Raw genomic sequence first — 25,744 nt, 5'->3', positions numbered from 1 at the left:
AGTCTGTCTGACTGTCTCTCCCCGTTTCCGGCTTCAGAGAAATAATAAATAAATAAATAAATAAAGCTAAATTGATGAATACTAAAACAAATACTTTTTCTTCTACTCATTTATTATAACAGAAACATTTAAATACCATACTAAGTAGTTCACTAAAATGTAAATCACAGCATAACTAAGGTCCTGGTCCTATAGGACTATAACAGTAGTAGCTTATATTAATAAAGACTTGATACAAAAGCCTTTTTATAGCAATAATCTCATTTTACCCTAAAAAAGACTCCATAAGGATATTATAAAAAACACTATTTTAACCAGCAGTTTCACGATCTCTCATAAAACAGACTTTTAATAAGCAAATTTAATGAATTTAAAATTAGTTGCAGAACTCATAAATCCATCCCTACTATAAAAAATATATTTTAAAATTTATGTTTGACTGAGGACAGGTCATTAATGTCATCTTTCCATACTTATTGTAACATCACAAAAAAGAAATTTACATTTTCTTTTTAATGCTAATGACGAAACTAAGTCCTTTATATATGCATTCATTAAGAGACATACTTTCATCATTTATTTCCATGACCACACTGACCATGAAAAGGATGATTTTTATGATATTAACACTGATGGGGTACACAGCTGTTGGCTGCCTATATCACAATGAAAAAGACTTATTTTTTCACGTAAGAAGAATACATTTATAATTAAGCACTCATGAGTAATGCATGACCCTTTTCCTCCCTCCAAGATTCCTACCATAAATGCTGTGGCCTGTTCTGCCTGCCAGCCCATGTTGGAAGCATGGAGACTAGGCAGAGCAAGGCTTTCTAAAGTGTGCACAATCTCTCTTGAGCACTCCTACTGTCAGTACTTCCAGTCCTGGAGATTGAGGAGCAACACCTTCCCTTCCACTTCTAAAAGCATCTGTGCCCTCAAAAAGTTCCACTTCTAAAACCCCGTCTCTAAAATGTCCCCTTCAGACGTAATATTCCATCCTACCAATCCAATTTCTCATTTTAAAATGTATCAGTTCCTGTAATCCTTCCATCCTTTCTATTTTCAAAACCATTAACACACTTTTGCCTTTGCTCCCCTTCCTACTGCACTGGCATTTCACATACCTCTTCAAAGGAGAACTACCCCAGACCTTCCTCCTTGGTCCCAATAGAACAGTCGAATCAGAATGCACGACATTATATCCTCTTCCATCACACATTCTGCATCCTCTGCTGGCTGTTCCTAATTCCTACTCTGTAAATATTAAGTCAAGTAAACAGTTTTGTTATATACCAGTTCTTCTACACTCTCTTCTTTGCATAACTCCATCTATTTCCAGATTCTCGAACTGTCGCCTCTAAATTACTTAAACAATGCTAACATTCTTGTAAATATTTAGTCCTGAGCTATCTGACAGACAGTAATACATCATCTCATTAACCCAAAATCAACATATTCAAAATCAAATTCATCATCCAAGACTCTCCACTCTCCCCCAAAAGAAAATTTACTCATTCTCTGAACTTCTCTATTCCTATTAAAGCAACAAATCAGTTATGATCACTGTTAACAAAAACTCTCCTTTAATGACCTAAAGATTAAGAGGACAATCTCTTCAGAGGTAGATCCAGAAAGGAGAAATTCCCTGTCAGGAAGTATGTAAGCACTAATACTATAAAGGAAAAATGAACTCTCAGGGGAAAAAAAAAAGAGTTATACTGCGCTTCTAAGTGCCTTTGAATTTTATTTGTAACTGAAAGAAACCACAGAGGTCATCTACTTCAACATCTTCATTTCACAACTGAGAAAACAGAGACCTTGCTTGAGAGGTAAATGAATTGCCCACCATTACATGGAAGATCCTAGCTCCTTCCAATTTGTCTCACTCCCTGACCATTGATGTAAGGCTGTACCCACCGACTGAAGAAGATCCCCCCCCTCCATGTCCAGTGGGTGTCAAGAGGCCAAGTTCCTAATAATGCTGTCATATCTCACACAGGAGAAACGTACTTCAAGGTAAATTCCGAATTGATTTTCCCATAAAAATATTGTTGTACACTGTATTATAGGTATTTTCAATACTATATTTATACTAATTATTAATATAGTTTTTTTTTTTTTTTGTATTTTTCTGAAGCTGGAAACGGGGAGAGACAGTCAGACAGACTCCTGCATGCGCCCGACCGGGATCCACCCAGCACGCCCACCAGGGGGCGAGGCTCTACCCTTCAGGGGCATTGCTCTGTTGCGACCAGAGCCACTCTAGCGCCTGGGGCAGAGGCCAAGGAGCCATCCCCAGCACCCAGGCCATCTTTGCTCCAATGGAGCCTCGGGCTGTGGGAGGGGAAGAGAGACAGAGAGGAAGGAGAGGGGGAGGGGTGGAGAAGCAGATGGGCGCTTCTCCTGTGTGCCCTGGCCCGGAATCGAACCTGGGACTTCTGCACTCCAGGCTGACTCTCTACCACTGAGCCAACCGGCCAGGGCCTATTAATATAATTTTTAAAATTTTTAGTATTATTATCTTAACTCTCTAAGGTATTATGGATTAAATTTGGTGGGCTGTTTGTGAATGTAACCACTAAGCTTCTTGTTTATGAGAAAGTAAAGTTCTAAGTTTTAAACCATTTTATAGGTTTTACAGTATAATCAATCCCATGCTAAGTTAGGAACTACCAATACACAGAGACTCAAAATTATAAACTCAATGTGGTAAACTAAGAACACATTTCAGAAAAGCTTCATTTTACACAATGCTCTCCTCAGTGGTCATTTATTCTGGCACATTTAGCACAGGATATATTTATATACATCTTTTTATTAATATTTCATGGAAAACCAAAGTAAATCAAAAAGAATCAAACACATTTCTATACTCATCTTAAGAAAAACAAAGAAAACTTTTCATGTATGTTTTTATGAAGGGAGCTCTAAGAGGTAAGAAGAAAATTATTATCATTTCATAAGTAAAGGGTTGACAATGTATACATTATACAGTATCTAGTGCTAGTTCCAAATATGTGTGGGTAAAGGAATTCTATCTGAATAGATAAATGAAGCTCAAAGAATCTCCAAATAACATTTTCTCTTTTCTCTGGAGATAAAGCAATGTTTCATGAATTGAAATTTATTTAATAAAGTTTTAAAAATTTAATGCATTAAATTTTTAATGCATTAAATCAGTGAATATTCTTCACTCATTCCATTTGCCCAACATCAACAACAAAGACACTGAGCCTCTACTACTTGCTACACACTATGCTAACAACTTTGGATTTATGGTAGTAATCAAGTCAGTTCCCAGCTTCAGGAAGCTTAACAGAAACCTTGAGTTAACTGCATGTATGCAAGGGATAATGACAACTGAATTTCAGTTGGCCATTTAAGAAAATATTTCAAAATATAATCAAATTAATTCTCAAAAAAATACAATAGCAATTTTAAGGACATTTAATAGTCTTTTTATATAAAGTGCCCTCACAAAGTAACCAAAAGCACTGTTTTGGTAAAAGTTCTAATAATATATTTTAATAGAAGTTTTTACTATGAAAATTACCTGAGCTAATCCTTCATTAAGGAAATCAAAAGCTACTATCTACTGTGATAATGAAGATCAAGCATTTGGAAATGGTACCTTACACTGTTCTGAAAATAAAGGAAAATGTATAAACAGACCATTATACAAGAGTCATACATTGTCTCTGAATATACAGTTATTTACAAACCTGAATAAAAAGTAGCTCCGTATCACATCTTACAAATCAACACAACTATGTATTTTGGATTTTGTCAGCTCTAAGTTCTTTTCCTTCATGTTTTGTAGAGATTTTATTTTCACAAACTTAAATCAATATTCTACTTGTTTTATTACCGAGTTTTGTAACTTTTTTCATCAATACTAGCTATACCTATATTTAGATGTTACATGATATTAACTATAATACTTATTAAATTATTAAAAACTCTTGATAAACAAGAAATATTCTCAATTTAGAGCCATACCCTTACAAAGCAAAATTCAATGTAAATATCAGACATTCTAAAACGCCACAACAAATCCTAATGACATTTTTTTCATTGTATTTTTACACTGAAATATTTTTATCATTCATCAGCTAAAACATTTTTTAAATCTTTAAACGCATTAGAAAAACATTTTTAGTAAATTTATGCATGCTACTTAGTGGAATAAATGAATATTTCAGCACTATTTACATACAAGGAAATCAGGGTACCAAGGTGTCCATTTTGTAAATTGCAAGGTCATTTCCTAACCCAGCAACTGATCCCACACCATTCAATTCTATTATACGTGCGCCACTTCCAAGTGCCATAAAACAATTACTTAAAACTGCCTCTGCAATGCCTGTGTGCAATTCCGTTTCATCAAAAGGGTTATGGCAACAAGCTCAAACAAGAGAAGCTGGAAAGAGAGGATTACAAAAAAAACCCACTTACTTTTGTTAGCGAATCATTTATTTTAAAACAATAAGGAAGATGTAAATAGTTTTCAACATACCATGAAACCAACAGTTGTTTCTTCCATTTTCAAAAAATAGTTCACCTTTTCAGATAAATCATGTAAAATTGGAGCCTACCCATCCTTGTAGACAGAAATTAGAAAAATGATTTAAAAAATCCCATAACAAGTAATTCAATACAATACATGATAATAGCAACCAAAAAAAACCCTGAATAAAAAATAAAATTTAGATTAGGGCATACTCATAATGGTGGTTAAAACTCCATCTTAACTATTAAATGCTTCCTTTCGTTCAACTGAAGACTATGATGAAAAATCAAATATTCTGCTATGAGAAAATAAACACAAAACTTTTCTTATTCAAAACTTGAAAAATTTTATATCATGTACTTTATTCAACTATTCGACATATACTTTTCCTAACTTAGTAACTTAGAGCATGAGAAAAAATGTTCCTGAGAGTTCAAAGGTTGAAACTGCATTTGTAATTATGATACGGTCTTATCAATTAGAAAAGTAAAAGTTACGTACCATATGGATTAAATTTAAGAACATTAGACGGATTGAATAACCAATAAATCAATTACATCAATTACTGGACAGAAATAAGACTTAGCTACTATGTGAATCTAGCACCAAAGAAAAAAATTAAACTATAATTCAAAGCACGCCTTATATAGATAAAGGACAGGATTAGACCGAGCCGTATTAAGGTACCCAAGTCTAGCTGAGGATTACTTAATTAATTGGCTATAGGACAGGTCGTGAATGTTCAGGTCAGATGTGCCTCCCTTTTATCATCATTCCAGTTCATCATCATCCCTAAGTGCAAGAGAAGGCGTCAGAGTACCAAAGCTAGGGGGCATGCTGTAGCAAGGGGAGAAGAAAAATGGGAAAGGTGCAATGGATGCTGCATAGTTGAATAATTATCTGGGTGGCACAATGGGCGAGTCCTGCCGACCTCGGAGCCGAGTGAGCGGCTCCGTGACTCTCCCGGAGGAACCCCCCATTAGCAGGCATCAGAAGCGATCCCCCGCTTCGCGTGCGCTTCAAGCGAAGAAAGGATTCCGCACTCACTTTACCGTTAGGTCTTTAGACACAGACGCGCGGCGCAAACACGCAAACGCACCAGCTCCCTTTACAGAGCCCGGGGCACGTTGCGCAAGCGGGGGCTTCTCCGCCACGCTACGCTGCAGCCTCCCCCAGAGCCAGGAGGCACGGGGGCGTCCCGTGGGTGCAGCGCAGGGGCGCTCAGGCGGTGGCACCTCAGGTGAGAGCCACAGTCTCACCGCCTACAGCAGCCTGCAGCCGGTCCCTGCAACCGAGACCCCGACGCGTCCGCCGGCCGCCGTCTCCCTCGGCACCCAGCGCGGCTGGCCGGTGGGCGGCGGGAGATCGGGAACCCGTGGATGGGGGTGGGGGCCGTCGCGGGGGAGGCGCGCCCACCTCCCTCACCTTTGCTGGGCTAGAGCTCCACGCACACTTCTCCGTTCTAGCCGGTGAGGAAGAGTTCCTCTCCAGCACCTTCTCCCCCAAAAAGCAATACCTGAGAGACTCGCGCTCACCGAGAGATCTTGGGGGGCTTTTGCTTTACCCCTTCTTCATGCTTCGGCGGCGGCCGCCGGTCCTTCTCAGCTCCCAGGACTCCTCCTAAAGCCTCCAGGAGAGTCAGGCTCCCAGGTGGAACCCGCTCCGTGCAGCGGCCCACTCGCCCCGCCACGAGGATCGCCGGCTGCGGTGCCCGCCGGTCGCCGGACCCACAGTGTGCTCGACGAGCGATCGAACAACACCGAGAGCCGCCGCCGCCGCCCCCCACCCGCCCCCTCCCCGCACGAGCCTCACCACAACTGGGCACAGGAACCCGCGCCTGAAGCAGGGGGGACCGCTGGACTCTCGCCACCTAACCTCCCATCCTTCCCACCAGGAGCTGTCCCCCGCCAATCAAAGTCTTCCAACTTAAGATGCTCGCTTTCCTCTTCAGCCCCCACTGCCTAGGTGCAACGATGGTGGGAAACTCAGCCTCCGCCCACTCACCCGTCAGCAGGGATGAATATCAATCTTCCCCCTCTTTCCTGAGGTTTTATGGTAGTGTCCAATCCTCAGTTTGGGGGAGGGGGATGGAGAGAACAGAGCTGGGCCAGGGAATGGGGGACAAGGATAGCCAATTGAATGAACCATCCATTGAGGGGCGGGGCAAAGGCATGCATGCCTGCCCGCCCTCCCCTCCCACAAAACTACATTTCCCATAGTGCTTCTCACTTCCCGTCACACTGCACGCCGGGAATGCAGGACTCCGAGGCCGCAAGGTATGTCGGGATTCGTAGTCTTCTATCTAGCCGTAAAGGTCCTGAAAGTTATAAGGTATTGTAATTCTTTCTAGTTCCCTAGATAAATATTTCCAAATTCTCAGTTGTGTTGTGCTTTTTCTAATACTAATTAACTTATTTAAAGTGTCATAAATTTTTTCTTAGCACAGGAAATAAATAATGTGTGTTATGGCAATCTGTCAGGACCTGGGAACCTCTTCTTCCGCCGAGGCCTTGTCGACACAATTGTGTTGCAGTCATGTCGGCTGCGATTGCAGCTCTGGCTGCTTCCTATGGTTCGGGTTCAGGGTCCGAATCGGACTCGGACAGTGAGGGCGGACGGTGTCCGCTGCCAGCCGCGGACTCCCTCATGCACTTGACTAAATCGCCTTCTGCCAAGCCCTCGCTGGCAGTGGCTGTGGACTCGGCTCCGGAGGTGGCAGTTAAGGTAAGCTTACGCATTTGCCTCTGATGCGGTGAGGGAATTGGCTTCTGCTCCAAAATCCGGCATTCGCTTGTTGGGCCCTGGGTGACCTCTTCCTTCCCTAGTGCTCAGAGCTACCTAAGTTGCTAACGCTCGGAGCTCCTCTGCTTCCCACATGCATCTTCCTTGGGAGAAACCGGGAACTGGAAGTCCAGCGCGGGAGCTCCCGGCTCCCCACCCCCACCCCTCTCCTCGCCCTCGCCTCCCGCCGGCTGAAGGCAAGTGGGAAGAAGGAGTGATGTGCATTTATGCATTAGGATGTGACCTGGGTGGAACGGGTGTAATCTCAAAACATAAGAGAGGCTAGCGCAGGACTTTGCAACCTAGAACATAGCGCTCACGGGAAGCGAGCAGTGGACTGGCTTAGTTATGTTTTTGAAGTCCGAAAGTACCTATTTATTTGAGTGGATTATTGCGTATCTTAAATGAAATGATGTAAGTAAAGCTTATCGCACAGAGCCTGGTAAATAAGTTCAATAAACGTTAGTAAGCTCTTTTGATTATATAGGTCCATATAGTGAGAAAAGTCTGGGATTTAAAGAGTGTATGACCCCGATTGAGAGAGTTGATAGAGGGAGAAACTGAGTTATGTAGTTGGTTTAACAAATATTTATTGAATACGTATTATTGATCAGGGCTGAAGATAACAGATGCCAGCAAGCCAAACATCTTTGCCATCATGTGCACACATTCTAGTAGAAGAGACAGTCAATAAAATGTGAGCAAATAAAGTGGTTACAGATTAGATTGAGTACTATGAAGGGAAAAAAATAGAGTAGTGTGATACAGAATAATGCAGGAGTAGAATTTCAATAGATTGGTCAGGGAAGTCCTCTGAAAAAGCAGCTTTGAAGAACGAGAAGCCAGCCATCGAAGCTAAGTCAGGAGTGTCCAGGCAAAGGAGATAGCAAGCCTTGAGATGGCCAAGTTTAGTGTTTGAAGAACTGTGGAAGGATCAGTGTGTCTAGTGCCCAGGGACGTCACCCACCAATAGGTAGTATAGTCCAGAAGACCCTAACGGGGCAATAAGAAGCTGAAGCTGTGTTAAGGGGAGACAGTGTGCAAAAATACCTTGGTATTTAAGGTGTTCCTAAAGTCCAGTGTGTTATCACTGAAGTGTTCTAGGCGTTTTTAACAAACTATTATTAATTTTACTTTTTACTAATGGGCTTTTGATATGAAAGAATGCTTAAAATCCTCCTATCTTGATAACAAAACAAACTCCTCAAACTTAACACTCCTTCATCAATCTCCTGGGTCTTCATTCCTTTTGCAGCTGAGATTTTAGGAGCTCTATCCTACTTCTTCGTTGCATTTGCTCCTCAATGCAAAGTAGCCTAGTCGGAGCCTCTTGGTAAAACTCTGGGAGTTATAAGAGGTCATCATAAAGCATGTAAAGCACTGAGAACTCTGCCAGCCACACTATCCTTATTATTTCAAATTATAAACTCCTTGCTAGCTTCAGAACTATTATACTTCTGTCCCAGGATGGCTCTTGGGCACCTCCCATCCAATGTACTTTTGAATAATTAATACATTTTCTTTCCCTCAAAATCCACTTCACCTGTTTTACCCATTTTGAATAATGATCCTACTCATCAGTCCAAGCCAAGAACAGAGGGTCTTCTTTTTCCTTCTTCCTCAGCCCTTGAAGCTAGTCATTTGGTTTGTTCTAACATTTCTGTTTCCTTAATTTCTCTTCGACCAGTTCCTTCTCCATTTTTACTGGCACAGTCTTACTTCATATCTCCCTTACTTTTTAATTTAATTTAATTTTTTATTGATTTCAGAGAGAAAGGAAGGGAGAAAGTGAGACAGAAACATCTATTTGTTCCTGTATGTGCCCTGACCAGGGATCGAACCTGCAACCTCTGTATTTTCAGGATAACGCTCTAACCAACTGAGCCATCTGACCAGGACTCCCTGTAGTCCTTCTTGACTTTATTTTCTCAATCCCTACTTTTGGGTAGTGGGTCCTCTCCATTATGATGCAGTGATATTTATCAGATCTCTTATTTCCTCTTTGCTGCCACTTTTTGAGATTCTTATCATTTCTCTTCAAGACAATGATAATAACCTAAGTCTTCTCTCCCAGGACCTCCCAGTCTTCCCTTCATAGTGCACCCAGATTGATCTTTCTGATCACTTCTCTGCTCAAAGACACTGCATTGCACACTGGGTAATTTCTAAGTTTTTTATGTAATATATGAGCCCTGCCGTTCTTCCAAAAGCTTTATTTTCCTTTTTTCCTCTCAAGATGTTGCCCATACTAGTCTCTCTGCTTGGAAACCCCTTGCTTTGTGCCTTTACCACCCCCCCATCAGACTCGACAACCCTTCCATCTCCTGCGTGTTTCCTGCTCTGCCTACCCTAGCACCTTTTCAGAGGGCAACCATAGCACTTACCATAGTGCTCTGATTTGTTAACCCTTTCCCCCCTCGATTATTGTAAGAGCCGAGGGACCAGAGATTGTTGCATCTACTGTATTCGAATTTATATCTCCAATGCCTAATACACAAGATTAAGGGAAATATAGTTGGTGATAAAATGAGTAAAAGCGTAAATGAAAAAGAAGGGCTTTAAAAAAAGCATTTACCAGTATGTTGAAAATCAACATGTGTTGATTGGGTGGGGGTGGGGTGAGGGGATGTCTCTAGAACTCAGTTCATTCACTTCAAGAAAATCTAGAAGAGGTTGCATAAGGTTCCAGAGGTCCTTTGAAAGCAGAGCAAGGGCTAGACAGACCCCCAGTGATCTAGGTTCTATGATAATAGTAAAGGACATTAGTCTTTGCTAGTTTGTGGCCCAGCACATAGTAAATGTAAGGATAGAAAAATGGCCAAGGGCAGAGATGTGAAGCATGCACATCTGTTCATCTGTATTTGGTTGTATTGTGACTAATAGCAAGCATTTTGGCAGCGTATGAACTTATACAAGGTTCAGTTCACAAAGAGGTATATAGCATTTTTAAATTTGTATGTATTTAAGAATGTAAGCTTAAAATATTTAAGCAAATATGGATAGAACTATATAAGAAATGGACAAATGTATAGTCACAGTGGGACGTTTTGATATACCTCTCTCAGTAATTGATAAAAAAGCAAAAAATTATTAATGATAAAGAAAACATGAACAACAAAATTATAAACTATATCTAAAGGGTATAAAAAATGTATCACTCAATGCAGAACAATGTTTTCAAGCACTAATTAAAACTTTTTTTAACTGACCATATACTAGGCCAAAGTTTAGAAAGTATTTTAGGCTGTTGCTGACCACATACAGTTTGTCATATCTTTCTTTCTTTGTCTGTCTTGCTTACTTTTTTAAACAACGCTTTAAAATGTAAATAACATTCTTGTTGGATACAAAAACAGACTGGGCTAGATTTAGCCATTAAACTAGTTTGCCAGGCCCTGAAAGAAGCCATAAAATAAGTCTCAATAAATTTTACATGATGTTATGTTCTCTGTCCACAGCGCTGCTAAGCTGAATGAGCCACAAAAGGATAACTGTAAAATGCCCATATTTGAAATATTATGAAATTGTACTTCTTAGTAACCCAGGAGCCAAAATTAAAAATAATAGAAAATATTTTGAACTAAACAATATGGGAAATAATATTTATCAGAACTTGTTAGGTACAGCCATGGCAATATTTAAGTATAGTCTTAAATACATACATGTCATAGAAGAAAGGCAGAAAGTTAGTATGCTAGGTATCCGTTCTTTCATATAGATTACTTTTTTTATTCATTCCATTCATTTGTTGTACTTATTTCTAACTTATGCCCTCAGTTTCTGTTAAGTGGTTAGTCCTAGAATTAAAACATGTCTGAATTATGTCTTTGCCTCTTCCTAAACAGTGCAAGAACACTTCACCTCTACTCACATCTCCCCTCCCCTATTTTAGCAGCTATTCTCAGTACTTATCTTTTCAAATATTATTTGAGGCCTATTCTCTCTTCTCTTATTCTGGAACTCGAATTATACATTGAGTATTTTCTAGTTAAAAAATTATTTAATGCAACATTGTCAGATTTTGCACTTTGGAAATCATGTAATGAGCCCTGTTAGGTTATGAGTTGCTTATAATTGACTTTAAAGTTAAAAAACACTAAAGCAGACCTAGCTTTCTCTCATTTCAGTTAATGACTGTCACTGTTCCCACTGTATCCCCCACTTTAGCGTAGTCTACTTGAGTAAAATGAAAATTTTGCCTCTAATTCTGAACATATTTACATTTTTCTTTTTGGGTGAGCTTTCTCATACTTGTGAGCTTCAAATGGATTGCCTTTTCCTGTGCATTTCGTAAGACCCAAACTCAAGGATATCTTTATATGAACTTCTGTTCTCTTTTTCCTCATCCACCTAGACTTCCATTTTAGGCACTTTGTTCATTCCCACTTAATGGGGAAAAAAGAACTATACCATAAATTGGTAAACTGTTTACAATAATGATTAATATTTGTGTTGTGCTTTATTATTTATAAAGTGCTTTTACATCTAATTTCTTATTTGTACAACAGTAAGAAATTGAAAAGGACTGGAAAGTAGATATATAGATATATTTATAAAATTTCTTTGAATCAACAAAAGATAAACTTTCAAAACGTATTTGGCCTATAGGGTCTGCTGTTCACTTACTGCACTTTGATTTATATGGATAATTCAAAAAGTAAAAATCCTTTGTAATTCTGTGGTAATTTTAGCTGTATGCCTAATTGTTATTGAACTCATGGGGGCTTTTTTTTGTCTTTTTTTTTTTTTTTTTACAGAGAAAGAGAGTGAGTCAGAGAGAGGGATAGACAGGGACAGACAGACAGGAACAGAGTGATGAGAAGCATCAATCATTAGTTTTTTCGTTGCACATTGCAACACCCTAGTTGTTCATTGACTGCTCTCTCATACGTGCCTTGACCGCGGGCCTTCAGCAGACCCAGTAACCCCTTGCTCGAGCCAGTGACCTTGGGCTCAAGCTGGTGGGCTTTTGCTCAAACCAAATAAGCCCTCACTCAAGCTGGGGACCTCGGGGTCTTGAACCTGGGTCTTCCGTATCCCAGTCCTATACTCCATCCACTGCGCCACCGCCCAGTCAGGTGAACTCATGGGTTTTAAAATAAGGTTGTGGTATTGTTCAAGTTTTTCTAATTAAATGTAAAATTAATAACCCTTTATTTTCCAGAGATTTGTTCTGTGAGTAGTAGAGACTAGAACTATTTATATTTTTTATTAGTTGCCACTGTTGTATATATAAAGAGTAATTCTTTTTAAATTGTACTTTGAATTTAAAGCTTGGTGTCTCATGGTACTCTGTTCAAAATGATTAAAATTTAGAATACTCTTAATCAGAAAGTAAACCATATTATAAAGTGGTTCTAGCAACTGTATTCTATAAAATCCACTGGGGAGGTATCAATGTGGGCTCTTGTTAATTCAATCAGTTTATCACTACAAGTTGAATATTAAGAGAGAAAGCATTTAATTTAGTTTTTATGGAGTTTTAGCAATTTGTATATACCCTTTTAACTGTGTAGTACTGGGTTTTGCTACTAAGCCCTAGGCAAGATACCTAATCAATGAAGATTCTAGTCTTCTTTCTAGGGTAATATCTGTGTATCATCTTTTGGTGGCCCAGCATTTGAACCCTCTTCTTTAAGAGTCTTACTGTGATGAATGTCTCTCCTGGCCCCTACCTTTCAGGAGCTGAAAATTCAGATTCACATTCTTCCAATTCCCTTCTAAGGCCCACTACTATAGCTTGGGCTCAGCCAGACAAATGCATCCACCTAAATCAGGGGTCCCCAAACTTTTTACACAGGGGGCCAGTTCACTGTCCCTCAGGCCGTTGGAGGGCCGGACTATAAAAAAAAACAACTAAGAACAAATCCCTATGCACACTGCACATATCTTATTTTAAAGTAAAAAACAAAACGGGAACAAATACAATATTTAAAATAAAGAATAAGTAAATTTAAATCAACAAACTGACCAGTATTTCAATGGGAACTATGCTCCTCTCACTGACCACCAATGAAAGAGGTGCCCCTTCCGGAAGTACTGCGAGGGCCGGATAAATGGCCTCAGGGGGCCGCATGTGGCCCGCGGGCCGTAGTTTGGGGACCCCTGACCTAAATTCTAATCTAAAGCTAATCCACAGAGAAGCATGGAAATATTTTTAAGTGGCAGTGATAGCCGTCATTATCTAGTTTCTTTAGCTGATAGTTTCAAGAGCAGCATCCAGTGGCAGCCATAGCAGTGGTTTTCAGCAATGGTGAACTGTTGTGTTCACTGGACTGGTTCTGTGATATGATGGATTTAGAATTGTGATTCCATCTGTAGACTCACCTCTTGATCTCTGCCTGTTTCCCCAAGCTGATTCTTGACCCTTCTTGGCAATGCTGAGAGAAACTTAGAAGGATTCAGTACTGTTTAATCAGCCTGGGAGGGTTTCGGTTGCTTGCAAATAAGAACCTGACTGGTACTCTGCCAGCGATTGCTAATAGGGTCTCTTATACATCCTTCATTGTGGTTATTTTAAATTCTTTTCCTTCTCATTTAATCTACTAGTACTTTGGGGTGAGTGACTTAGTTTTGCTAATACTTACCTCACAGAGTGTTCTGAGGATTATATGAGGTAAGGTGTTTACCTCAGTCCTGGCACTAATGTTAAATGCTTTTTTTCATAGCACTTGCCCTCTTCCAGCAAGCTGTATATACTGCTTATAAAAATTAGTGGATATTTCAAAATGAATATGAAGCGATAAAATATCCCCTAATTTTTGTGAGCAGTATATATATATGTATGTATATGTATGTATATATGTATATATAATTCACTTATTTGTTATATTGGTTGTCTGTATCCCCCACTGGGATATAGGCTCCACAAGGGCAGTGATCTTTGTCAATTTTTATGCATCTAGAGCAGTGGCTGCCACAGAGTAGGCACACAATCAGTATTTATTAAATGAATAAATAAATCTGAAGTTACAGTATTTTATGAAGATGCCTGTGCCCCTAACTACGCAAAGATAATGAAAAGACCAACTGTGACTCCCTCCATCTCCAACTGGCTCTGAACAGCTGTCACCTGTCAGTTCTTATCTTTGTCATCTCCATTTCATCTCAGAGAGAGCACCTGCTCTTTTCAGAGGCTGATCTTCTAACTCTCCTGCCTCCTGCACACCTTTGATTATCCCCTCCTTTTCATGTGTTTCTCCCTGCTTGCTCCATTCCTCTAGCCTAGAATTGGCTTAATCTTTGACCTAGTCTTTTTCTTATGGAAAGAGAAAAACATACCTAATTTCACCCTGAAAACCATTTAATGTGGCACTCCCATCTCTTTTCTTCTTTATCACTAAATGTCTTGAAAGAGTAAAAATTATTACTGTCTTGTTTTTCTTAATTCTCAGTAATACCTCTGCCCCTTGTAGCTGGCTTCACATACCCCACCCAACTACTAAAATTGCTATGACAGATATTTTTGTGACATGATCACCAAATTCCACGGCAGGCTTCATTCTAGTTAATTTATTGATGGATTTGACTTTTTTTCATTTTAATTGAACAAGTATTTATTGATAATGCACTGAGTGCCCTGCATTGTACTAGGCAGTGAAGGTATAAAATGTAAGTAAAGGTCATGTGCGACAGGTACTGCAATATCACAAATGCTATAAGGAGTTATGTAAAGCATCCTTTTGGACTGTGGATGAAAAAGCAGTTTTCTTGAGCCGGGAGGAGGGCAGATAATCAGGGAAAATAAGAAGATGACATATTATCATCATCAGAAGATATGCCTCTAATGATAATAAAGGGAAATGCATAACGAACAAAGAATAACATTGCCAACAGCACAGAAAGTATGGAAGTGCTTGATATTTTTAAAAATCAACAATTAGCCTGACCTGTGGTGGCGCAGTGGATAAAGCGTTGAGCTGGAAATGCTGAGGTCGCCGGTTTGAAGCCCTGGGCTTGCCTGGTCAAGGCACATATGGGAGTTGATGCTTCCAGCTCCTCCCCCCTTCTCTCTCTCTGTCTTTTCTCTCTCCTCTCTATAATGAATAAATAAATAAATAAATAAAAATAAAAATAAAAAAAATCAACAATTAATTTAAAGTGGGGGTATAATAAACCTGATCAAAAGGTATTATAATAGTCCAGGCAAGATACAATGAAGCCCTGAACGAGGGTAGTGGTAGCTGGGCTGTGGAGAAGGGATGGTGGGAGTGGAGTTGCTGGAGAGAGAGTGGAGAGGTAGAATCAGTAAGACTAGGTGCCTGATTTGTTAGGGAATGAGGCTGAGTCATGGGGGAATGATCTGTTTTGGACATAGCACAGAACCTAATTCTATGGAATATCCATATGATAAAGTTAGTGGACAGTTAAATATGTGGATCCAGAGGCCAGGATAAAAATTTGGGGTGGAAATTGAAGTCATATGGATGATAAGATATGGTAAAGGTATGGACTGTTGAAACTAGTGGGGAAGGAAGTTTAATGGAGTCATACCTGAAGGACTCGACTTTTGAGAACTAGAGAAACTAAATTGCCTGCTTTGGTGAAGGATGTTTTAAATGATGTAAAATTTTGAAACAATATCTGTGTGCCTATGGTGTTATTTTTCCTATCAGTTTGTAGTCTTTGGTCGTTAATTGGTCTAATTCTACCAGCTCTTCATTTGTTAGTGGCATTGCTTCTTCTCCAACATCACTGTCAATGCCATGATATCCCACATCTTTTGCAAAATTTGTGATATTGCATGCATTGTCTTGCATTATATTGATGGATGTATCCTACCATCAGCAAGAGGCTAACAGCATAAAAATGGTGAGATGATAGGGATAGTTCTAGTAATCGAGGACACATTCGTGCCTACAAAATCTAACTTGTATAGCTTATATTTATTGGAGGGGGGTACACAATAAATACATGTCAAGGTGAGACTCATAATGGAGATAATTAAAGCAAGGTAAAGAGAAAGTACAAAAACTGAGCTGAGACCTGAAAGAAGAGAGAATATTTGTGTGGATATCCAGGAAAAGAACATTGCAGGAAGAGGAAACTGTAAGTACAGGGACCCTGAGGCAAGATTGTCCATCGTTGAATTCCAGGAATAGCATATGAGCCCGTGAGGCTGGAGTACAGTGAGCACAGGGACAGAGCTAGATGAGAAGTTGGGGTAGAGGGTAGGCGGAGGAACAGATCATGGATGGTAAATTCTCAGCCAGTCAGATTCAAACATCTTCATTTTATAACAGCAATTTTGTAATTCCAGCTTTACTGAAATATAATTCATAAATGATATGTAGTAACTACCTTGAAAACTTAAAAATGTAACTTGAATGCTCTAAAGATATTTATAAATGTTTAATACGGATATTAAATCTGTGCAAAAACATTTTAAATATAAAAAAGCTAAAGAAGGACAATACAGGAAGACAAAAATGCCCTATAATACTACCTTACAGAACTATATTTACTTTCTGAGAACACCTGATAATGAGCCTGTAGCCTTTTGTTTGGCCTTTACTCTGAGCAGTGAGGGTACTGAAGGGTTTAGAGCAAAGGAATAACATAATGTGGTGAATATTTTAAAATAATTACTAGTTCCTGTGTGGAATGAGGGTGTTGGGGGGCAAGGGCAAAAGCAGGGAGACCAGTTAAGAGGCTGTTATAGTAATCCAGGTGTGAGATGGTAAGCTGGACTGAGGCAAGAGTAAAAAAGGACTTAAAAAGTGGTTGAAAAAGTTTCCCAGACAAAAAAATGCTCAAGGAATTCACTATAACCAAACCAATGCTGCAAGAAATGCTAAGGGGCCTGTTGTAAACAGATCAAAGGGGAAAAAGAATATAGCACAAGAGGAATACAGCTTTAAAGAATAAAATGGCAATAAACAACTACATATCAATAATAACCTTAAATGTAAATGGATTAAATGATCTGATCAAAAGACGTAGGGTAGCTGCATGGATAAGAAAACAGGACCCATACATATGCTGTCTACAAGAGACACACCTTAAAACAGGGGTCGAGAACCTATGGCTCGCGAGCCAGATGTGGCTCTTTTGATGGCTGCATCTGGCTTGCAGACAAATCTTTAATAAAAAAATAATAACGTTAAAAATATAAAACATTCTCATGTATTACAATCTATTCATTTCCTACCGCTCATGTTCGTGGTTGCGGGTCGCTGGAGCCAATCACAGCTGTCCTCTGGAACAACACCAAATTATTACTGGATAATGTGTAACGTACATGGGTCGTTGTATGGCTCTCACGGAATTACATTTTAAAATATGTGGCGTTCATGGCTCTCAGCCAAAAAGGTTCCCAACCCCTGCCTTAAAACAAAAGATGCACATAGACTGAAGATAAAAGGATGGAAAAAATATTTCATGCAAATGGAAATGAAAAAAAAGCTGGGGTAGCAATACTTATATCAGACAAAATGGACTTTAAAATAAAGGCTATAGTAAGAGATAAAGAAGATCACTACATAATGATGAAGGGAGCAATCCAACAGGAAGATATAACTATTATAAATATCTACGCCCCAAATATAGGAGCACCTAAATATATAAAGCAGACTTTGATGATTATAAAGGGTGATATCAACAGCAATACTATGATAGTAGGGGATTTCAATACCCCATTAACATCACTAGGTAGATCCTCAAGAAAGGAAATTAACAAAGAAACAGCAGCCCTAAAGGACACACTAGATCAACCGGATTTAATAGATATCTTCAGAACCTTTCACCCTAAAGCAGCAGAATATACATTCTTATCAAGTGCTCATGGTATATTCTCTAGGATAGAACACATGTTTGGGCACAAAAGCAGTCTCAACAAATATAAGAAAATTGAAATCATATCAAGCATTTTCTCTGATCACAATGGCATGAAACTAGAAATCAACCACAACAGAAAAACTGAAAAATACTGAAACACTTGGAAACAAAATAGCATGTTATTAAATAATGAATGAGTTAACACTGAGATCAAAGAAGAAATTAAAAAATTCCTAGAAACGAATGCTAATGAGCATACATCAACTCAAAATTTATGGGACACAGCAAAAGCAATCCTGAGAGGGAAGTTCATAGCATTACAGGCATACCTTAAGAAGCTAGAAAAAGCTCAAATAAACAACTTGACCCTGTATCTAAAAGAACTAGAAAAAGAACAGCAAGTAAAGCCCAGAGCTAGGAGAAGGAAGGAAATAATAAAGATCAGAGCAGAAATAAATGACACAGAGGCTAAAGAAACAATACAGAGGATCAATGAAACCAGGAGCTGGTTCTTTGAAAAGGTAAACAAGATTGATGAACCTTTAACTAGACTCACCAAGAAAAAGAGAGAGAGGACTCAAATAAATAAAATTAGAAATGAGAGTGGAGAAATAACAACTGACACAACAGAAATACCTCAACATGATAAAAGCCATCTATGAGAAACCCACAGCCAACATCATACTCAATGGGCAAAAATTAAAAGCAATACCCTTAAGATCAGGAACAAGGCAGGGGTGCCCCTTTTCACCACTCTTATTCAACATAGTTCTGGAAGTCCTAACCACAGCAATCAGACAACAAGAAGAAATAAAAAGCATCCAAATTGGAAAAGAAGAAGTAAAACTATCATTATTTGCAGATGTTATGATACTGTATATAGAAAACCCTATATACAGTCAAAAAACTACTGGACCTGATAAATGAATTCAACAAGGTAGCAGGATATAAAATTAATACTCAGAAATTAGAGGCATTTTTATACACCAATAATGAACTGTTAGAAAGAGAAATTAAAGAAACAGTACCCTTCACTTTTGCAACCAAAATAATAAAGTACCTAGGAGTAAATTTAACCAAGGAGATTAAGGACTAGTACTCGGAAAATTATAAAACATTGGTAAAAGAAATCAAGGAAGATACAAACAAGTGGAAGCATATACTGTGCTCATGGTTAGGAAGAATAAACATCATTAAAATGTCTATATTACCCAATGCAATTTATAAATTCAAAGCAATACCAATTAAAATACCAATGACATACTTCAAAGATATAGAACACATATTCCAAAAATTTATATGGAACTAAAAAAGAACACGAATAGCCTCAGCAATCTTGTAAAGGAAGAATAAAGTGGGAGGTATCACACTTCCGGATATCAAGTTATACTATAAGGCCATTGTACTCAAAACAGCCTGGTACTGGCATAAGAACAGGCATATAGATCAATGGAACAGAACAGAGAACCCAGAAATAAACCCACACATTTATGGACAACTGATATTTGACAAAGGAGGTAAGAGCATACAATGGAGTAAAGACAGCCTCTTTAACTAATGGTGTTGCGAAAATTGGACATCTACCTGCAAAAAACTGAAACTAGACCACCAACTTACACCATTCACAAAAATAAACTCAAAATGGATAAAAGACTTAAATGTAAGCCATGAAATCATAAGCATCTTAGAGGAAAACATAGGCAGTAAGCTCTTTGACATCTCTCGCAGCAATATATTTGCCAATTTATCTCCATGGGCAAGTGAAATAAAAGACAGGATAAACAAATGGGACTATATCAAACTAAAAAGCTTTTGCACAGCTAAAGACAATAAGAACAGAATAATAAAACAAACTACACAATGGGAGAACATATTCGACAATTCGTCTGATAAGGGGTTAATAACCAAAATTTATAAAGAACTTGTAAAACTCAACACCAGGAAAACAAACAATCCAATCAAAAAATGGGCAAAAGGAATGAATAGACAGTTTTCCAAAGAGGACATACAGATGGCCATTAGGCATATGAAAAAATGCTCAACATCATTAATCATTAGAGAAATGCAAATTAAAACCACAATGAGATATCACCTCATGCCAGTCAGAATGGCGCTCATCAACAAAACAATACAGAGTAACTGCTGGCGAGGATGTGGAGAGAAGGGAGCCCTCCTGCACTGCTGGTGGGAATGCAGACTGGTACAGCCATTATGGAATACAGTATGGAGATTCCTCAAAGAATTAAAAATTGAATTGCCTTTTGACCCAGCTATCCCACTTTTAGGAATATACCCCAAGAACACCATAGCACTGTTTCAAAAGGAGAAATGCACCCCCATGTTTGTGGCAGCATTGTTCACAATAGCGAAGATCTGGAAACAGCCCAAGTGTACGTCAGTGGACGAGTGGATTAAAAAGCTTTGGTACATATATACTATGGAATACTACTCAGCCGAAAGAAATGATGACATCGGATCGTTTACAACAACATGGATGGACCTTGATAACATTATACTGAGTGAAATAAGTAAATCAGAAAAATCTAAGAACTATATGATTCCATACATAGGTGGGACATAAAAATGAGACTCGGAGACATGGACAAGAGGGTGGTGTTTGGGGGGGACAAAGAAAACCAGATAGAGGGTGACGGAAGACTATTTGACTTTGGGATGGGTATGCAACATAATCACATGTCAAAATAACCTGGAGATGTTTTCTCTGAACATATGTACCCTGATTTATCAATGTCACCCCATTAAAATTAATAATAATTAAAAAATGAATAAAAAAAAGTGGTTGAATCTGGATGTCTATAGAAGGTAGAAGGTTTGCTGATGGATTGGATATTGTACCTTACAGTGTAAAGAAAGAGGAATCAGGGATAACTCCGAGCATTTTCGCATGAGCAAATGTAAGGGTGGAATTGCAATTAACTTAGAAAAGGCGGGAGGGGGAATCATTAGGGAAAGGGATACCAGAAGTTCCCTTTTGGTCATGTTAAGTGTGAGTTGTCTGTTAGACATTGTGAGGGAAAGAGCAGTCAGATACAAAAGTCTCTAGAGCTCAGGGAAGAGGTCCAGTCTAGAGATACCAGTTTAGGAATTGTTGTATTTGTGAGTGATGGGGTTACACGAAAATAGACGACCAATGATTCTGTAGTAGAGATGAGATTTTTATGTCTATCAAACTGGGAGATGAATGAAACATTGACATAATTATGTCTTTATCTTTTTTTTTTTTAGATTTTACTTATTGATTTTTAGGGAGAGGGAAGGGAAAGAGAAAGGAAAGAGGGGGGAGAAGGGGAGAAGCAGGAAGCATCAAGTCAGAGTAGTTGCTTCCTGTACATGCCTTGATTGGAAAAGCCCAGGAATTTGAACCTGGGACCTCAGCATTCCAGGTCGACACTTGATCCACTGCGCCACCACAGGTCAGGGAGGTATAAGACTTTAGATTTAATTTGGGCTCTGTCCCTTCCTTTTGTTTACTCTCCAGTCTCTAACCAGTGCCATCTGGGTGTATATCTAATAGTTTGCTGATAAAAGGAGTGCTTCTCCTGAATTTGGAACCAAAGTATCAGGTCTTTTCTGAGTAATAAAAAAAGAGGAGTTGGGCTCTCAGTTTAAGGCTTTTAGCAGTGTTAACTTATTTAGAAATTTTTAATTTGCTCTGATGAGATGAAGTCAGTATTTTGAAAGGAAAAAATTTTTGTTCTGCAATGCTAACCTTTATGCCTGTATATATTACTTTTACTAATGTTTGATTATTAGAATTATTAATTATATGGCACTAATGTACGAATCATAAAATGGGTGTTAAAATGGTGAGTGTGACCTTACTGCAGTTCTAAAATAAAACTATTACCTGTCAGGTCTTTAATGTCCATTTGGTTTTCTTGTAGGAAGATTTGGAGACTGGAGTTCATCTTGACCCTGCTGTCAAAGAGGTTCAGTATAATCCTACCTATGAGACCATGTTTGCTCCTGAGGTGAGAAAACATACTATGTTTAAGATTCTTTTGCTAAACTTTAAATTATACAGAGGTAAATAGTTGGTGAATTTTTTAAAGTTTTCTCACAAAAGTATACTAATATACTATTACATATCTACTATATATCAATTTAAAAAAAGATATTGTTCTGTTCTTTAAAAGTTTAAATAGTATATATGATTTTGTGAGAATACTTTTTAAAATCCACTAATGTTTATCTCCCAACATACAACTATGTGGTAGCATGAAACTCTGTCTTTTGAAAAAAGGAAATCTCAGAATATCTGATTCTTGATGTGAACTTCCTCTCGGTATTGATAAGGCAGTATTACAAATTAACCATAGATGAAAAGAATTTGGTTTATTAACACCACTGCATAATATATTATGAAACACCTAGTTACAAATATTGCTCTGCCAGACAATCAAAGGGGTGCCATCCTGATGTGCTTGCTGCTCGAAAGTAGTCACCGTGTTTGTTGCCTGTTCAGAATAAGGCCCTTGTGGATTCTTTGTTTCATGTGATGATGGTGACGAAAGCATTAAAGAAGGTGAGGAAGGGGGAAAAAACAAACAGTGAAAATTGTTCATTTAGGACCGTTTGTAGAAAAGATAAAATTTCTGAGTATTTTGACTTTAAAAAAGAAAAAGAATGCTTGATTGACAAAATAGAGATTCCATGAAAACAAAAAAAAGGCATCAGTAGCAGAGTCTTTAAGAAGACTTTAAAAAGCCAGATCTTGGTACAGAAAGAGGTACTTTTTAGTATTCTTCATTTTTAGTGTATAGTGATTGATTTGTTTGATAAAGCAGAGCCATAAGCTATTCCACATAATTTGCCTGCTTAGGTTTCTGTAGTCACTAAAAATGGCGATTGAAATATGTAGCACAGCCAGTGATGTTGGTGCTCGTATTCAGACAGTGTTCTGGTTGTTCTCTAGGTATACAGTAAGCAAAAATCTCATTCTCATGCTCCAGTCCTGTAGCGCATTTTAAATTCGTTCCTTTATTTCTTAAATCCTTCCAGCCTGTCAAACTACAGGCTGTCCCATATTCCTTGGCACCATTTTAGCCATCATATCGAAGACAGATTGTAAATTGCACATATGCTTCATGATTTTTTAAATGAAAAGTACAATAAAATAGGATCACTGAATTCAGAAAATGAGAAAATTTGGAAGTAACATGGGATATGACATTCTTGTGTCAGTATATGTATTTTCTGTGAAATCTGTTTTTCTTAAATTTTTAGATCCTATGCATAACTAATTGCTATTTGGTACATTTTTCAAAAATTTTAAGAAAATTTGAAAAGTAAAGATTTTGTGTGGTGATATTGATAAGGCAGTAGGCCTATTCTCTTTGTGGAATTATCAGTCCTTTAATATTTTCATGCTAGGAAGCCTCCCATTAAATATATAACTTAGTTTATGTTAGAAACACTTCAGTGCTTGTCAACAATTGAAGAAAAGAATAATGAGACTTAAAAGTGAAGAAAAATCATAATTTTTCCTGGTTGCCAAATGAGATACAGATTATTGACTTTGAATTGACTATGACTAGGATCTATATCACCTGGCAAAATCAGGAAAGATGTTATCATGATCTTTGTTAGATGAAATTCAAGTTCTCATATTTAAGAATCCATTGTTAGAAACAAAATACAGCCCCTCTCCACAAACTAGTGTTTACCAGAGAGGATATGCTAAGTGTATTTTTTTTTTTTTAAATAGAGACCATACTATTTCCTATAGTGCCTGTAAATTACCATTCAGGTTTAAGGAGACATTGCATCTGGTTATAAAGATAAGAAAAAGTTCCATGAAAGAAATAGTATTTAAAGTAAGCAGTACAATCTAAGTTAAGAATATGAGATTTGGAGTTAAAATAGACTGCTTTTTAGGTCTCATGTGACCTGACCTTGAATTATCTTAGTTTTCTCATTAGGTAAAATGAAGATGATTTCTATTTTACTGAGTTACAAAGATAAATGAGGTGATGTATGTATGCTATGCTTAGGAAACTCAGGCACTAAATAAGCATTTAATAAATGGTAGCACTTGTTATTTACATTACTCCTGTTGGCAGCGATGACTAGGAGGGCTTTTATGAGGAAAGGTTCTAGGCAGAAGACAACAGCATGAGCTAAATCTTAGAATCTCTAAAGAACAAGAAGGCTTTAGTCATCAGTAGGGGAGAGTGAGGAGGTAAGACTAGAATAGTTTGCATAATATTGCACAGGGCTCTGGGGACTAAGGTGAAGAGTTCTTGATTTAATTGATGGTCAATAGATTGCTAAGGTTCTTTAATGGGAGAATGGCATAATTTAAGCTGAATTTATAGGAAAGTAAATTTGGTAAGGATTTGCATAATGGAACAGAACAGGGATAGAAACTAATGAAATAAAACTACCAATTATTACTGTGTGCCTGTTACCATACTGAAGGGCTTATATTCCTGTCTCCTTTAGTCTTCACTACAACGCTATGAAGTACAGTAAGTTCTCTTATCCCTATTTTATAGCAAGGAAACCAGGTCTCAGATAATACTGCCAGCAAGTGGCAGATTTGCAGATTTGAGATTAGATCACTCTTAACAATTGCTCCACAACTGGAAAACCAGTTGAAGGCCATGGTGGAGTTTGTAGGATACTAGCTTTTGTCTTTGACTTTGCTAGTTCAGTAAATTAACTCAACTGGCTTTTATAAAATATTTATCTGTTATTTCTTTCTCCCAACCAAGGACATTCCCTAAATGGTCTACCTAGTTATTCAGATAAGCTTTCTCAGATTTATAGATAGAATTTGAAGACAGTAGCCATTGTTTTAGTCTAATTATTTTCTTCATTTCACCCAATCCTTTTTGTATCTACTAGAGGAAAGTATATTTGTTAACTTCTCTGGACTCATAAAACCCATAGAATACTCAGGGAGATTTTCAGACTTAAAAATAATACTATTTTTAGGAATGGAGAAAAATTTAAAAGAGAAAAAAAAATGCTGTTAACTCTTAAAAATCTGGCTGTATGGGCTACTATAAATATTAATGTTAAAATGAACTTTAAAAATCATGCGGCTCAGCTCTTTTATTTTATAGATAAGGGACCTGAGGCCCAGGTCATAGAACCAGCCCTAACAAGGTATTCTTACATTATTAGTATTTAAATTCTCTTCTATCTTACATGAATGAGGTACTCTGCCAATAAAATTGAACTTTGATGATCTTTGCCAAATTTTTAAAAAATAATTAAGTTAATCAACAGACTGTTCTCGCCTGACTAGGTGGTGCCGCAGTGGATAGAGCACCTCACTGGGATGCGGAGGACCCAGGTTCAAGACCCCGAGGTCGCCAGCTTGAGCGCAGGCTCATCTGGTTTGAGCAAGGCTCACCAGCTTGAGCCCAAGGTCGCTGGCTTGAGCAAGGTCTGCTGTAGCCCCCCCACTCCCCATCAGGGCACATATGAGAAAGCAATCAATGAACAACTAAGGTGCTACAACGAAGAATTGATGCTTTTCACCTCTCTCCTTCCTGTCTGTTTGTCCCTATATGTCCCTCTCTCTGTCTCTCTCTCTGTCTCTGTCACAAAAAAAGACTGTCCTCACCTTAAAATTTGTTTATGAATGTTTTAAACATTGGTGACTGAATAAATATTATTGAAAAACATCACTCTAAGTATGAT

At 38.2% G+C, this 25,744-nt stretch overlaps 2 protein-coding genes across 4 annotated transcripts in view; one reads left to right on the top strand and one right to left on the bottom strand.

The window, feature by feature from the left end:
- WASF1 (WASP family member 1) overlaps positions 1–6,536 on the bottom strand; it is a 61,560-nt gene extending 55,024 nt beyond the window's left edge. For 2 of the 3 annotated variants that reach the window (XM_066373477.1, XM_066373479.1), the window contains exon 1: positions 6,049–6,274. The gene's annotated coding sequence lies outside the window, so the exon portion shown is untranslated. Of the gene's footprint in view, positions 1–6,048; positions 6,275–6,517 lie in introns of those variants that run through there. The other variant, XM_066373478.1, reaches the window with a different exon arrangement.
- A 462-nt stretch (positions 6,537–6,998) lies between these two features.
- The window catches only part of CDC40 (cell division cycle 40), a 57,962-nt gene continuing 39,216 nt past the window's right edge, over positions 6,999–25,744 (top strand). Inside the window, exons 1-2 of the mRNA XM_066373476.1 lie at positions 6,999–7,237; positions 21,976–22,062. Coding sequence (XP_066229573.1) covers positions 7,049–7,237; positions 21,976–22,062 — 276 coding nt within the window. The 5' untranslated portion in view covers positions 6,999–7,048. The remainder of the gene's footprint in view (positions 7,238–21,975; positions 22,063–25,744) is intronic.

This window comes from Saccopteryx leptura, chromosome 3, assembly GCF_036850995.1.
Source record: "Saccopteryx leptura isolate mSacLep1 chromosome 3, mSacLep1_pri_phased_curated, whole genome shotgun sequence".
Lineage (NCBI taxonomy): Eukaryota > Metazoa > Chordata > Mammalia > Chiroptera > Emballonuridae > Saccopteryx > Saccopteryx leptura.
The sequence above is the reverse complement of the archived record's forward strand: the minus strand, read 5'-3'. Positions and strand labels throughout refer to the sequence as shown.